Below are 16,904 nucleotides of genomic sequence, written 5' to 3'. Positions count from 1 at the left end.
CAGCTCACGGAACCCAGACATTACTTACTGGATTACTAGTTTATAATAAAAGGTTATAACTCAGGAACAGCCAGATGGAGGAGATGCTTAGGGAAAGATATGCGAGAAGGGGCACGGAGCTTCCATGCCCCCTCCCAGCACATCCCACTCCCTGCATCTCCACATGTTCACCAACCCAGAAGCTCTCCGAACCTTGTCCTTTGGGCTTTTTATGGAGACTTCATTACACAGTCATAATTGAGTAAATCACTGGCCATTGGTGACTGATTGAACTTCTGGGCCCTATCAGCTCCCTAAAGTGCAGGGGGTGGGACTGAAAATTCAAACCCTCTAATCACGTGGTTGGGTCTCCTGGCTATCAGCCCCCATTTTTAGGTGGGTTCCAAAGTCACCTCATTAACATAACCAAAACACCTTTATGGCTCTCATTAGTTAGGAAATTCTAAGCGTTTAGGAGCTCTGTGCCAGAAATGGGGATGAAGACCAAATACGTATTTCTTACTGTAAATCACTATATCACAACTATCTCCATAACATAGTCGGGATGCTCTCTCTCCTTTCTTAGTCTCTGGAACAGTTTGCAAGTATTATGGATTTTCTGTTCCTCTCCCGCGAAGCCACCTGGGCCTGATGTGCTGTCTGTGTGCATGTCATGCTGATATGTCGATTTTTTTAAACTAGGGATTTTATTTCTTTTGTTATAGATCTATTGATGAAAAAGATTAATAGTCAATCTAAGAAAGAAATGGAAAATTTTATTTCAGCCAACCTGAGGATTATAACCCGGGAGACAGTTTTTCAGAAAGCTCTGAGGACTAGTCTGCCTGTTAGAGGTCGAAACACAGTCATATACGTTTTTGAGACAAAGGGTTATACGTCATATGGTGTACTGACAGTTTACACAATCCAGACCTGCCTGAACAAAGTGAGAAGTGGGTCATCCTGACCCCTTACAAGATTAGAAAGGAAGGTTATCGCCTAAGGAGGTCTGGTTAAGGCAGAATGCACCATACACTCTAAAGGGGGGGGGGGGGGGAGGGAGGTCCAAACGGGCAGAGAAAAATTTTGTTTAAATTTTTCTCATCTTGCCATAAAATATGAATTTTATTTCATCAGATCTATTCAGATTACCTAATTCTCCTTGAGACCACGTTGGTAATTTGTTTTTCTAGGATATTGGCCACTTAGTCTAATAGTTCATTTACTTGTTTATAGAATTCTTTTGCATTTTTAATCGCTTCTGTATCAATAGCTGTGTCCCATTTTTCCATTTCTAATATATCTTAATTCCTCTCTCCTAATTTTGCAAGGTCTCGTTTACTAGTCTTTTTCAAAGAATTAGCTTTACTGGTCCTCTCAAGTTCATTAATTTTTGCCTTATTTTTTTAAATTATATTTTGTTTCTTTTACTTCCTCTTGGATTCCTTTTTTCCTGGCTTGATTGCTTGGCTCTTAATTTTCCATGTTTCTTACTGTCTAATGTATGCATGTAAAATTTCAAGATTATTCAACTCACTAATTGGCACTCTTGGGGTTTCTTTTGCTCAGAGTCCCTAATGCACCTAATTGTCCTTCCTGCCCAGCTCTCTCCCCCGCCCTGCCGGTGGAGACATGAGAGATTTGGCAGCTGCCTTGTCAAAATCCTGGTGCACCCCCTACAGTGCTGCCCTGGTGCATTCATCTTAATAATCCAGGAAGAGGAGAACGGAGGGTGGTCTGATTGTCTTTAGTCGTCATAATCACTGGCTTATCTTCTGAGCATTCACAAATTATCCTATTAGCATTTACTTATACACCAGAGGTGTGAAATCTGCCTTCTTTATTTCTCAGATACCAACAACAGCAATTTCTGATTTTATTTGCAAAAGCCTGCCTCTGAGCACAGGTGCAGTTGGTTCCAGCTAGCTCAGGGCTAAGCTTTCTGCTCTCCCTCTCCAATAGCTCCTCTCCCCTTTTTAGTCTGAAATTTATTCTCCTTGACATTAAAGACCAAAATCAAATGGAATTTTGAGAACTTCCGATGTCTGTATGTCCTTTCCTTTCCTTTTGCTGGATATTGACCTGAAACAGCATGTGTGTTTGTCTTTGAACTCTGACAAACCGCATGTCATTTTAGTCTTCAGCTTCTCTGCTGCTTTTCTTACAGGGTGCTGACACCTCTTGCTTTTAAGCTGCATCTCGCTCAAGGTCTCCCAGTGATCCTGGACTTCTCTTAATCTCTCTACTCCCAGTCTCTTTATCTCTAAAATGACAGGGTTGGGCCTGGGGTGGTGGGTGGGGTCTCTAAGGTCCTGTCCAGCCCTAAAAACTGGCCTGTCCTACAGGACAGGAAACCAGATGGCTTTGTTGAGCCCTGTGTGCCTCCATCTCTGAAATCCATTGATCTTCATGTCCCCAGAGACCTTTTATGCTAGCTGTGAATTGTTTCAAAGCAGGCAAAAAAGAAAAGGGCTGAAAGGAGAAATTATACTAGTATAACTTTTTTTTTCCCCCTCAAAACGGGAAGAGGAATTTGAGAGGCAGCCTCTGAGGGCAAGCGAGGGTGCCCTGGAAGGAAGCCCCATGTTAGGACCACATGTCCTGAGGTCACATCCTTCTCATCCATCAGTCAGGTGACCTGTGTGGGCACCCCTCACCCTCTGAGCCAAGGTTTGATCTACTAACCAAAACCTAGGATAACGCTATCTTTCCTTTGCAGTTCAAGGGGTAGGTGTGAAGATGAAAGAGTAAACTATCGAGCACTGTACACACTTAGGGAGCTATTATTACTGTAGAGATTCCATTCTTTTACAAAAGGAAAAATGACAATCCAAGCAAGTTCTGTGCTACTTTGTCTTTTTTTTTTTTAACATCTTTATTGGGGTATAATTGCTTTACAGTGGTGTGTTAGTTTCTGCTTTATAACAAAGTGAATCAGTTATACATATACATATGTACCCATATCTCTTCCCTCTTGCGTCTCCCTCCCACCCTCCCTATCCCACCCCTCTAGGTGGTCACAAAGCACCGAGCTGATCTCCCTGTGCTATGCGGCTGCTTCCCACTAGCTATCTACCTTACGTTTGGTAGTGTATATATGTCCATGCCTCTCTCTCGCTTTGTCACAGCTCACCCTTCCCCCTACTTTGTCTTTTGTAATTTAAACAGCAGTTGTTCAGTGAGCTGCTTTCTCTCCATAACTGAATTCTCAAACTTGGCTGATTCTCTGCTCTCTTGTGATTCACAAGAAAGCCTTGCTCCACTGTAAAGCGCCATTCAGATGAGAGGTCTCATTGTTTTCATTATTCACACTTCACAGGGTTCTTGGTCTATTACCTATTGTCTGCTCACTTTTCAGCATTTCACAAATGTGAACTCAAACACACAGCTCATTTTTATAACAGACGTTGCCAGTGAATGATTGTTTAAAGCAAATGATGGGTCTTTTCTTTAAACAGTGCTTGTGCAGACAAGAGCCAGGTTCCCCCAGAGGCAACTTGAGACTTGCAAATCAAGATTACAGGAAGGAACTTTCCCACCGCGCTATGGCAAGACAACCTGCTCAGATATCGCAACCACATGGGAACTTGTCCTCTGCCCAACAGAATGGGCAAGATACATGTCCTTTCTCAATGGCCCACAACCTGTCTGTGTGAAATATTAATACGCTATTGCAGACACAAACCAAGCACGTTACTGAGTTCACTGTGAGTTGTCCATTCAAAGAGAAGTGCTAGATTGATGAATAATTTCCATATACCTTCTCACCAGCTTCTGTCCTGAGACTCAAGCTTTCGACACCTGCCCCTGGATTTCCACAGCCCCTCAGATAACACTGCCTGAAATTGGACTCATAATCTTCTTCCCAAAGTTGAATCTTTGAACTGCGTTCTCCAGAATGATGCTCCCATTCACTCAGGCTGGAAACTTCAACCTCATCTTAGGCAACGTCTTTCTTTCTCTTCTCATTTCCCTGGTACTTAGTCCCTCATCTCCTCCAGATTAGACCAAACAATCACAGAAGTCTTTCGTTTGTGTTCCTGAACAGATTTCCCTAGTTATAATCCCTGGCTTCTCCAGTATATCCTTCATGCTGCCCCAGAATCATCTGACCAAAATACAGCTTGGGCCATGGCATTTCTTTGAGGCTCCCTCTCACCTACAAAGTAAATTCCGCACTTTTTAGCATAGGATTCAAGGTTGTTCACTGTCAGTCCTTGTATTATTAGTTGGGAAGTATTCATTCAATTAGAGATAATGAGAGATACTGAACTAAAAATGACGTAAATCATGAGAAATACTTATTTTCTTACTTAACAAGAAATCCACAAGTCTCGGGATCCAGGACTGGCTTATTCACAGCATAAGCACCCAGGTGGTTTCCACTGTTCTGCTCTTTCATCCTCAGCATGGTGGATTTTGTCCTCAGGTTTGCTTCCTCTTGAACTCCAGGTGGCTGCTGCAGCTCAGACATCACATCCTCTCTCCCACAACCATGCAGAAAAAAATGCATCCCTTCCTCTGCAGGAAAACCTGCCCATGAGCCCCCTTGTAACTCACTGGCCAGAACTGTATCACATGCCCATGCCTACCAGTCACAGACAAGGAGATTAATGTATTTGACTTGTTCGGATAAGTATTCCATCTTGAAATCAGGGTTCTTCCAGCAAGCAAGCAAGAAAGCAGGTGGTGGTGGGGGGGTGTTTGGAGTGGCCATTTTTAGTATCTGCTAGGGTTAATACTCAGCAGTTAACTCTATCCCCAAACCTCAGGCCCCGGCCACTGGAGTTATTACTGTTTTCAAAACTTAGCGTATGTATCATTTTCTCACGTATTCTCTCTTCCCTTACCAACGTGCCCGCAATGCCTTCCTCTGCTTCAGGAACACATGACTCTTCATAGCCTGCTAGGTTCCAAGCTGCTTCTGAGACAGCAGTCAGACTTGATCCTCCAGCGGGCTTTGTGTTTATAGTGCATTTCTCACTTTTGTTTCTTTCTACCCTTGTTACAGTTGTAATGTGACTTCTATTCCAGTAGAATATAAGGGCCCTATGTCAGTCAGTCTTGTCCTTCCCATGGCCTTTATCACAGTGCCTTGAATCTAGCAATACATGTTTGCCGAATTAAGTTGAATGTAAATTAATATCACACCTGTTTGGTTTGCAGGGCTGTGCTACCAGCCTAGTCTCCCAAGATGGTGAACAGAATGGTCTTATGGGGAGAGTGGATGAAGGTGTAGATGAATTTTTCACCAAGAAGGTGACCAAAATGGATTCCAAGTGAGTTCAGAGTCATTTCACTAATCATACGATTTAATTCATATTTAAATTACTAACAATTACAAGTAAACTTAGTATGTACTAAGGCTCTTATTTCATGTAAGTGTGAAATGTATTTCATGTACATTTCATATAAGCACATTTTGCAGGGGATTTACTGTTCTGGTGGTTTGCAAATGTGATCTTCAGGTCAGCAACAACACTATCAACTGGGAACTTATTAGAAATGCAGATTCTCAAACCTCTACCCCAGACCTACTGAATCAGAAGCTAGAGGTGGGGCCCAGCAGCCAGTGTTTTAATAAGCCCTCCAGGGTGTACTGAGGCACGCTCAAGTGGAAGGACCATTGTACTCTTCTAAATCAGACCACAGAATGTACCTCCCCAAGGTATTTTTTTTAGCGCATCATCACGTTCACCTGGGTATATCTAGGACAGTGGGCACTGGCAGGCTGAAATTACTTCCAGTGGACCCTTGAACAGCGCAGGTTTAAATGGCACGGGTCCACTTATTTGTGGACTTTTTTCCACAGTAAATACTACAGTACTGCACAGGCTGTGGTTGGTTGATCTGTGGATGTGGACAAACTCGGGATACTGAGGACCTGCTCTAAGTTATATGTGAATTAACCCCCTCGTTGTTCAGGGGTCAGCTGTATTTAAAAATTCCTCACGTTCATAATTTGATGTATCTGGGGGCCCTGTATCATTGCCAAATGGCACAGCTTTAACAGACAGTGTCAGAATGACAACAGAATTAGTGAAGAGCCTTCAGAGTTAGCCTCTAAAAAGTTTTCTCTGTATTTTCTTATTAACAACATGGAGTTTCCTTAGAAGACAATTCAATAGTACTTTTATTAAGAGCTTAACTTGAAACGCTCCAGCCTTTAAGCATGACTTGTACCAAGTTACTTAATCCCCAACTATATGCAGATCCATCCCCAAGTACACTCTGAATATGGATTTGTGTCTGTGAAGTATTCTTCACCTTGAGATATCAAATTCAAGAACGAATGTAACCATCCTGATAAGCTGAGGGTGAACAGGCCAGGCACCGGGAAGGAAGAAGCTAGTCCGTTCTATAGATTGATGTGCCTTATCTTGCCTTAGCAGGATGGTGAGGTGGGAATAAGTTAAATTTTTGTCCGTACCAGTATAACTTACCTAATGTTATAAGCTTTAGGATCCAATCATTTGTCTTCTTTTGACACTTGAAGCTTGGCATACTAGGGAAAATTCTATTCTCCTCTCCTTCAAGATCCAATGTAAATGTCATTTATTCAAAATAAATGTCATTTATTCTAGTCAGGGGAAAGCCTTGACTATTCCTCCCCCACCTTCCACCCCCAACCCCCCAAATTAATTGCTCTTTCTCTAGTGCTGAGTCAACCCCCCCCCCCTTTTTTTTTCCATCCTCTGCACACATCTGTTAGGGCAACAGAATCCTTCCAGAGTTTGTTTGGTTTTTAATTTTTTTACAGCGTGGGGGATAGATGGACATATTCTCAGCACAAAAGATTCAAGCAATACCAGCATAAACTGAGCCAAACGGGAAAATCCTTCTTGATGACTGGCTTTCAAGTCTTTTCTTCCCAAAGGATGCTGTTCTTCACAAACAATGCCTGGGACAAACAATGCCTGGGTCTTATCGTTCATTATAACTTCAGTGTCTGACACAGCCCGTAATGTATCATCTGCCCTCAGTCACTATTGGTTTAATGAATCAAGACAGTCTTTGGCCTGTATCTGTATAAACAGATAAAATTGTAGGCTCTCCTCTTCCCAAACTTTGGAAATTGAGTTAGTGGAGAGATCTGTGCGCGTTAGATCTAGATCGTCTGTGGTGTCACCGCCAGTGTGATGTCCTCTGCCCTTAAAGCTGCCTCTTTCTTTAATAGGCTCTGAATGAAAGTTGGGCAAACTTTATAAGGTATAAAACCCACTTTCTACAAAGATACTGCTCTAGGAGGATTCTCTTCATGTCCAAGTGCACACACAGAACTACGTACATCAGTTTTTGTCAAATAATGATGGAATCTACTAAAAGTTGTGATTTGTTTTATTTTGTTATATAAAACCAGATCATTGTCAGTTTGTTACGTAGAGGTCTAGGCGCAGGTCAGACCATCAAGTTGTATGAAGGAAGTTTGAAAGTCAGAGTTGCACACGTGCTCTTCATAGTTTAAAATGTCAGGTGTTCTTCAAGGCTTTTTATTAACAAATAAAGGCGGGGGGGCGGTTTCTTTCCCTACTCCCCAGGGCAATTAATTCCTGTTCCTTTAGCCGTTTACTTTTGATTTTGCTTCCATATTTCTTTTTTGGTGTTGTTGCTATTTCTTATTTTTCAGTTTTAAATAGTAACCGTGGCTTCTTACTATATAGAGGATGATACTTTAGCTCTTACACAGTCCGACCCTTCTGTCCACCAAATGCACGCAGGCAAACTGACACACACACACACTTCCTCTTCCTGCCATCTTATTTAGTTATGTCGTAACTGTTGGTTACATCAGTGTTTAATGTTTACTTCATTATAAGCATGTAAGTATTCACAGCTGAGTTATACAGTATGGTACGATTACATTTCCTTTCCTATACAACTCTTCTCTTAAAATTTTTGTTGGGGTATAGTTGCTCTACAGTGTTGTGTACAGCAGAGTGAATCAGCTATACGTATACATATATCCCCTCCTTTCTGGATTTCCTTCCCATTTAGGTCACCACAGAGCACTGAGCAGAGTTCCCTGTGCTAGACATAGGTTCTCATTAGTTACCTATTTTATACATAGTAGTGTATATATATGTCAATCCCAGTCTCCCAATTCATCCCCCCCAACCTCCATGGTGTCCATACGTTTGTTCTCTATGTCTGTGTCTCTGTTTCTGCTTTGCAAATAGGTTCATCTGCTATACAACTTTTTATTCTCCCTGGAGTTAACAATTGTCTCCTTTTGCATTTGCTTAGTTTTCTGTATTCCTATCTCTGACATATCTCCTAAGTCTCCAGTAGAGGTATAAATTTCCTCAAGTCTTCTCAGTTTCATCTTCCTGGGCACATCCTTCACTGCTCTCTGATCGCCCCAGGGTGACCTGTAGGCCTCGTCCCCTGCTGTCCTCCTGGGATGTCCCTTCGCTGTCTGCTGGGGGCCTCCCCTCGCTCATTCCTGTGTCTTTCCTGTTTCCTTTGGCCCGGTCGTCGTCTTCCTTATTACTTCACTCTCTGTTTGGTGCAGCACCTCCTCGGTTTGCTTGCTGAGAAAGGAAGCACGGGAAGTGAGTTTCTGAAATGCGTATGTCTTGCATTTTGCTAAATAGTGTGACTAGGTATAGAACTCTAGATTGGAACCCATTTTTCTTTAGAATTTTGAAAACCTGGTTCCAGTATCCTCAAGCTTCTGGTTGCTCTAAGAATCCAGTGTCATTTTGAGTCCTGATCCTTTGTTTGTGGCTTGTTCTTTTTTTCCTCTTCTCAGGAAGCATTTGGGATCTTCTTTCTGCTCCTGGTGTATTGACACTTTATGATGATATCCTCTGTGTGGGTTTTTTGATTTTGTTTTGTTGAAACCCATTTGCTAGGCACTAATGAGCCATTTCAATCTGGGAATTTATATTCTTTGGTTCTGGAGTTTTTCGTGAATTATTTCTTCTAAATTTCTTTGCTTTTGGGCTTCCCTGGTGGCGCAGTGGTTGAGAGTCTGCCCGCTGATGCAGGGGACGAGGGTTCGTGCCCCAGTCCGGGTAGATCCCACATGCCGCGGAGCGGCTGGGCCTGTGAGCCATGGCTGCTGAGCCTGCGTATCCGGAGCCTGTGCTCTGCAACAGGGGAGGCCACAACAGTGAGAGGCCCATGTACCGCAAAAAAAAAAAAAATTCTATATATATATATATATATATATATATATATATATATATATATATATAAATTTCTTTGCTTTTGCTCTATATTCTTTTTCTTAAACTCCCATTATTGTATCCTCTATTAACCCACTAGTTTTGTTTTTTTTAACTGTTTCTCTTCTATTTCTTCATTCTTTTTCTTAGTCTCCCCCATCAACTTTCTGTGCGATTTCCTCAGTCTTATCTTCCAACCTTGAGTCTTCCACTTATGCTGTCACATTTTTCTATTATTCTTGTTTCACGGAGTTTATTAACATGTATACCCCCTGAATACATGGGAGATCCCAAGGGAAACAATAATTCCCTGAAGTGGCCCACACTACCACCTTAAGTACCATCTTCAGCTAAAGACAGAAGAAAGATGAGGTTGGGGACAGTTTGGGGAGGTTATCCTGAACCACATAAACAAGGGTAAGGTCGTTATGCAGGTTTAAGTCCCTACCTTCTCCATGATACATTTCTGGGGATTTAGTGATTCTATTTTTCCTGGTACTGAAAGGAATACACCCTTACAAATGGAGATTTTCCTTAGAAATGTAAATTTCTCTTACAGAAAGGTAACTACTCTGTTTTCAGGGCTTCTCCTGTGTCTGCTGTTCCTTAAAAATAATCAGCCTCAAATAATCCTGTACTGAAGAGGCATACTTCGGGGTGGTACATTCTGCTCCCCTTCACCTGAAATCCATTTGCTTCAGGGCCTCCCCTACTAGTGCTTTCGAGGTCAGCTTTCCCAGATTAAGTCCTAACTATTGTGGCTTCCGAACTTTTTTTTTTTTTCAATCCCTTACTGGGATTTTCCCGGGGACTCAAGGAGCTAAACCGGTATTCATCCTTCCAGCTTTAAGTGAAAGGCAGTGATGATACCTCCCACTCAACCCACATCATTTACACTTTCTCCCCATCCATTTCCTGACAAACCTCTACCAAAGCTTACTGTCCGCTTTTTCATGTTGTTGCCTCTTTCAGTGGTATTACATTTTAAGCAGGGATCCGGATCTTGGTTTGAGCACTTAGGGCGGGATTTCAGATGTTATCTGATGACCAGGGAAGGATTTTAGGGGATTAAGGGGAAATCTGGCCCTTCCAGGGCCCGCCAAATTAAATAAGGCAGTCCATCGCCCACCTATGTCTTGGATGGAGCCACCTTTTCTGGAAGCTCTCTGGAGCATTTAAACATAAACTCCACTCTGCTCTCAGTCCTCCCAGTCACGTCGATTCCCGTTGTTGATTTGTGTGGATATGATGATATTCGACATTCCTATTTCCAAAGTCAACTTTTTTTTAAATGCTTCAGAATGGTTGCCGTATAAGCAGCAATCTCCCTGTTTCTATTTTGACTGATTCTTGCTGGAGCTTTAACTACAGTAAACCCAACAGGATTTGTTCTTTTGAATCACAGGAGAGGGTCAGCAAGAGGCTCAGAGTCCCATGAGCTTAGTGAAGGAGGAGACGAGAAGAAAAAGCGAGACTTTCGGAAAAGTGGCTTTCTCAACTTAATCAAACCCCGGACCAAGCCTGAGCGGTCACCAACGGTCTTGATGACAGAAGAACTCTCCTGTCCAAAGGCAGGAGTCAGAAGTCCAGCTGTGGACACCCCCAGGAAGGACACGAAGCCAGCCGAGCACAATGGCAGTGCTGATCGGGTAGAGGAGATCAAAACACCTGACTCCCTAGAAGAAAGTCAAGGGGAAGACGTGGGGAAGGTGGACCGGAGTGAGAGCAAGGGCAGCCCCCAAGGAGGGCGAAGGTACAGGGTCCAAATGATGGGCAGTGGGCTGCTGGCGGAGATGAAGGCCAAGCAGGAGATGAAAGCCAAGGCTGCTTGCTCACTGAAGGTAAGGGAGGAGGGTCTGTTTTGACTTGGTTGCCTTTGTCGTTTTTGTCTCCACTCGGTTTTTATGGGCAAGACAGGTACAGAAAAATAACCTGTGGGTTAAATAAAAATCCGAAAACATGACTTTTTCCTAAAGAACCCGGAACACAGACCAGAGGGCCTGGTCTTCCCATGTTTTCCCACTGGCATGAGGGTCACGGTCTCCCGGAGAGCCTCAGCCTGGGAAGGTCAGGCAGTGGCTGAAGGTCCCACGGGCCTTGTCTCACCTGCTCAGGGGCTCCTGTGCGTGTCATAGAAACATGTGACAGCTGTGCCAGGGACATGCCCCACTCCGGGGAAAGACTGTCTGTTGAATCCAAACGGAGACCTGAGGGTGACTGGAGATAGGAAAGTTGACAGAGGCAAATAAAATTACTGAAACCAGATTCTAGTTATATCAAGGGAGATCTGTTTTTCAGTTATTTCAGAATTTGTGTCCTTTTCCAAACCTGAAAGTTCCTTGCTAAATTCCAAGTTTAAAAGTCAGAGTATTCTGTTAGAATTAATTGAATACTTGACCACTGAGATATGTTGTCTATTATGAAGAAGCACTTTATCATTTAAGAATTGCTGAGTCCCCCCAAAATCTGACTTAACGCATTACTTACTTTTGAACTTTTCAAAATATAAGTTGCGTAATTTTTTTTCCTCCCTTTACCTCTGTTTTTTCCTGCAGCTACTTGAGGACTGTATCCTTATTGTGGTCACGAAGATTAATGTGTTTAACCCAGGTTTTGGTTTCTGTGTACTATCCTGAGCTCTTTTATGTTTGTAAAACTGGGTTCTCCAATGAAGGGAAAATTGCACATCGATTTTTATTTGAATCAGAATAAGACAGTTCATCCCAGTGAAACCTTGATTTTCAGAAAGTAAATGGTTAACTGTTTACCAGGACATGCAGGGCTGTTTTATATTACTTCTAAACAACTGATTATTTTTTCATTAAATCCTGCACCCCACATGATTTTACAGCTGTTCACCGTAGTTCTTCCACCAGCACCGTCGTTATCTAGCAATTTTCTAGTCACACATCCCTCCTCACTCACTCATTAGGCCGCAGAGAAGAGCTGAGGGGCTGAAACTACACTCTGTTAACATGGGAGGCGTGTTGTGGCCTCACTGGTCAGAATTCTGAACACTGTGACCACATCACTGGTGAGTCACACACCCAAGGAAATGTTTACATTTTAATCTGTTTCATAGACTTTCCTTACAACAAGGGATGTGCTGTTCTCACTAATGAGCGGTTTATTTTTATCACTGTTTCCATTGATGAATAGCAGCCTTCTGGTAGAAAGATGAGAAGTGTTGGAGGGTTTTTTTCCAGGTGCTTTGGATTCGATAAACTGGCTCCAAGTGACAAAATTCTTAAGGTTTAATTTGTTCAAGACTTACACTAATGATCTTTGAGCACCATCTAGTGTCTATTAAAACAAGAATAAAAATCCTTAGTATTTAAAATTGGAACCAGTTAAGGGTGTTCTATCAGAACTATAAAATAATGAGAACGGGTTTTGAAAATGAGTTTTAGAATATTTTCCCCTAAAATTCCATGACTGTGTTCCCTATAAAGTTAGCAACATAAGCACCAGAAGTGAATATACTATGATAAATATATATATATAATATATATATATTATATATATGTGTGTGAATGTATATATATATATAGCCTTCACTTTCGTCTGGAGTAATTCTCTCTACACTACTTACTTTTAATATATGTATTTATTAAAAAATACATATATTTTCACAGAAAGAACTGTGAAAATGAAAGTGGTGTTTATTATTTATTAACAAAGGAGAGTAACAGGTATTGAAAGCTCAGCTGCCACATCTTTTCTCCTGGGGCCACCTCGTCAGCTGCCTGCACTCAGAGACAATTGACTTCAGGTTATTTCATCCTCATCCCGCACAGGCATTTTGGGGATGTATAACTACCTCAGAAAGCCTGGAAGGAAAAAGCGAAAACAACTCCTAGGATTAGATTTTAAATGTAGGCAAATGAGGCACCCAGGGTATAAAATTTAAGGAGGCCCTTACTCTCAGATGCCAGCCCTGCACTTGCATGAGCCTAAAAGGCAGTTTCTCCTTAAGCAAGGCGCTCAGGGCACAAATTTAACTTCTCTTCATTCCTGGCCCTGTTTAAATACTCCACTTTATCATTTTTATCTGAGCTTGGATACCCACGCCCCTGCCTTCTAAGAAGCTATAAAAGGCTAGGTCAGGCACTCTGCATCTGAGGACCGGTTTGGCCCAGCCTCTAGACGGCTTGGGGGTTGGGGGGGTAAAGCGCCCCCTGCTGGTTTTGGCTGGCAGTTCATGGTTAGCCCCTGGCCCTGCGGACCTGTGTCCGGGCTCAGAGGGCTCCACGTGCTGCCCCTGGCACGGGGCTTCCCTTCCTTGGGGTCACTTTTCCATAATGATGTCAAATAACGTGCCGTTCTCGCTGTGGTACTTGTGTACACACTTCCTCTGAGACCTCAGTAACCACCACTAGTGAAAGTGGAACTTGCACAGGCTCGCTGAGAAATTCCTCGGCACTCCTGCCACGCTCCCCGCTCCCTCCTGACACAGCTGGCACTCCCGGCGGCGGATGCGCGGCTGTGGCAGATTGTAACGAGGCAGATCTCAACTGTGTTTGAGATCATCTCTCCTGTATCATCGGAAACAATTTAAAGCTCGGAACTGGCAGCAGATACTTTTAGGTTTGTCAGAAGCGTGAGTTGAGCAGGAACCGGCAGGCTGAAGCTCGAACTGTCTTAGGAATCTTCATGCCTCCTGGTCCACCCGCCCCGCTTTTTTTGTTTTTTTAGACGGGAGGCAGATGTGGGTCATCTCTGCCAATAGGGTTCTCAGGTATCACTGAGCAAACGCTAGCTTTTTTCATATCTTTTTTGTATCTAAATGCCTCACGCTCTTGTGGACTTCCTGCCCCATAAAGCAGAGGCTGATTCCTCCCTCGCCATCTCACCTTCCTTGTCTTTGCCATCATAAACTCCTCCCACCTGCAGATTTAAAAAAAATTAATTCAGACCTATTTATACTTGCCTCCTAAACTATAGACGTGTGTGTAGTGCTTCTGCCTCAGTGGCAGGGAAGACCCTCCCGTTTCAGGCCCCTTCCTACCTATTTTGTACACTGAGGTTGGGAGGGTTTCCACTGCTTTTAGATCAGTGGAACCCAATCTGGAGAGGGTCCTGGAAACAATTAGAGTATCAGTGCCCCCATCAAGTGGAGCATCTGGGGCTGCAGAGCCCGCCTAGGTGTTCAATCAGAAAAACAAGAGACGGCACCATGCCCACTGGCTCCCTGTGGCCCCGCCCCTCTGTCCATGGGGAGCATCCTGAGGGAACTGGCCGCACCTTGGACCCCAGAGCCCTGGTTGTAAACAGAACAGAGCATGTCTCTCATGGTTTTGTCTCAGCAGCAGAGCCTCAGGGAGATGGGGAGGTCGGACACAGTCAGTGTTATGACAGTAGAGTTAAGGAGCCATTATTTGTTGCCAGTTATTATCTGCTTTGTTCTTTTTCTTACACTTTACAAAACTACGCACTTTTGGGGCGGGGCGCTTGAATTTTTTAGAAACTTGGAAATGATGCCATCTCCCAGGATTCTTCCAGCCTGGCCTTGAGCAGCACAGAACGGTTGGATGGAGGTGGGGCAGGTAAGTCAGGCCATTGCCGTCACCCCCTTAAGAAAAACACGGTCTGATTCCATGCATCAAATGTGATTGACAGAAGGCAAATAAAGATGGAGAGCAAGGATGGGCCTCTGTGTTACATGTTCTCAGCTCTCACCTAAAAGACCACAGCCCTTCACCTGCCCGACACCTCCCACCATAGTAGACTGGCACCTGGGCAGGGCACCTTTCCCTGTTTCCTAAAGGGAAGAGACTTCATTGAGAAGAACTCCTAAACTGTGGGCATTTGTACATTATTCATGCTGGTTACTTCATCTCCTTGTTCTGTTCATCGTGGCTGATGAATTAATTAAATTAAATTAATTAATTATGGAAGTATAATTGACCTACAACACTGTGTTAGTTCCAGGTGCACACCACCGTGATTTGATATTTCTATTACAAAATGATCACCATGATAAGTCAAGTACCATCTGTCACTGTACAAAGTTATACCAAAATCACTGACTGTATTCCCCATGCTGTACGTTTCATCCTTGTGACTCATTTATTTTGTCCCTGGAAGTTTGGACCTCTTAATCTCCCTCACCTAATTTCACTCATCCCTCCACCCATTTCTTCTCTAGAATCCACCTGCTTGTTTCCTGTATCTATGAATCTGTTTCTGTTTTACTGATGATTTAAAAATAGGCCATACATGGTATATGGGAGGAGGCCCTTTAACTGCCATGAGGGGATGCTCTTTTCTTTCAGCTTGAATATTCCTGAATATCCGATTTCCTTTGACCCTCGGACTTTTCAGGTGCAGAAAGAGAGTAAGATACTTTAGATGCACACTGGCGAGTAACTTGTAAATTGTGCAGGAATTACCTCATTTTACTGTTTGACGTTCTTGTGTTTGGCTTTAGCATCTTCATAAGGTAAGAGCTGGACTAAAACTCATGTTCAACTGGCTTTTTTTTTGCCTCTTATCTGGATAATTATGGCAGCAAAAGCTATGGAGGCGGGGCATGAGCTGATGCTCCTGGAGTGGCTCTCACTAGACTTGAGGTTCTGGGCATCAGGACAGCGCTCCTCTCCCGGGACCTGCAGCCTGTTTGTGCTCCAGAACGGAGGCACCTGCGGTTGGTTGGACCTGTACCTCGTGCCAGATCTAAGGAAGATCTGATGGCTTCAAATGGATTGAGGCCTGCTCTCCCCCCTATACACTTGTATGGACATGTACCCTGTTAAATATGAGGCTTGTCATCTCTGGAATAGTCGAGGGTGATCGGAAGAGCACCACCAAATTCACCACTTTTCTAGCAAGAATTTTTGTCTTCCACCAGCGTGTTCTGATTCTAAAAACATGCTAGAATAGCATGTTCCTGTTCTAAAATATCTTTGATGACAGATACAGAAAGGAAACTAGTGGTTACCAGTGGGGTGAGGGGTGGGAGGAGGGGCAAGATAGGGATTAAGAGGTATAGACTGCTAGGTGCAAGGTAAATAAGATACAGGGCTGTAATGTACAGCACAGGGAATATGGCCAATATTTTATAATATGTTATATGGAGTATAATCTATAAAAGTATTGAGTCACTATGTTGTACACATGAAACTAATATAATATTGTAAGTCAACTATACTTCAATTAAATAAAATACCTGATGAGAAATGACAAGAAACCATTACAGCAGTTTGCACCAGACTTCTACCTTCAAAGGACTGGTTTCTTTCACCTTTGATTTTTACAGTAAAGTGCTTTTTGTACTCATTTTCATTTTAAAAGTGCCTAAAGTACATCCAGAGAACCGCTTCGGTTTGGGAACACCAGAAAAGAACACCAAAGCAGAGCTCAAGGTGGAGGCAGGCTCCAGGTCCCGGAGCTTTTCCAGCAGGCCCACCAGCCCGAAGCCCCTCCTGCAGTCCCCCAAACCCAGCCTGTCGGTGCGGCCCACCATCCCGCAGAAACCGAGAACCGCCTCGCGGCCTGGTAAGGGTTTTGCTGGTCAGGAAGTGACACCACGACCGGGCCTCCACAGCTGGTTTCCAGGGCGGCTGGTGAACCTGGAGGAGGCGTGTGTGTGGGAGGGGCCGTGAGAAACCTGCCAGAGTGACAAAGGCTGAAGGGTGCCTTCATTCAGCGCTGAGGTCACCCACTCAGGGACTGTCCTTGCGCTCAGGGCTACAGCTCGGAGGCAGGATGGATAAAGCAGCCTCGTGGGGTGCTGACCCCTTGACAGAGCTTGGT

General features: G+C 43.6%; 1 protein-coding gene across 4 annotated transcripts in view; it reads left to right on the top strand.

The window, feature by feature from the left end:
• CARMIL1 (capping protein regulator and myosin 1 linker 1) overlaps positions 1-16,904 on the top strand; it is a 323,730-nt gene that overhangs the window by 296,172 nt on the left and 10,654 nt on the right. For all 4 annotated transcript variants that reach the window (XM_032647357.1, XM_032647356.1, XM_032647355.1 and 1 more), the window contains 4 exons: positions 5,146-5,258; positions 10,555-10,990; positions 14,614-14,695; positions 16,443-16,646. In XM_032647357.1, coding sequence (XP_032503248.1) covers positions 5,146-5,258; positions 10,555-10,990; positions 14,614-14,695; positions 16,443-16,646 — 835 coding nt within the window. The remainder of the gene's footprint in view (positions 1-5,145; positions 5,259-10,554; positions 10,991-14,613; positions 14,696-16,442; positions 16,647-16,904) is intronic.

The sequence above is a fragment of the Phocoena sinus genome, chromosome 11 (genome assembly GCF_008692025.1).
Source record: "Phocoena sinus isolate mPhoSin1 chromosome 11, mPhoSin1.pri, whole genome shotgun sequence".
NCBI classification, from domain to species: domain Eukaryota; kingdom Metazoa; phylum Chordata; class Mammalia; order Artiodactyla; family Phocoenidae; genus Phocoena; species Phocoena sinus.
The sequence above is the reverse complement of the archived record's forward strand: the minus strand, read 5'-3'. Positions and strand labels throughout refer to the sequence as shown.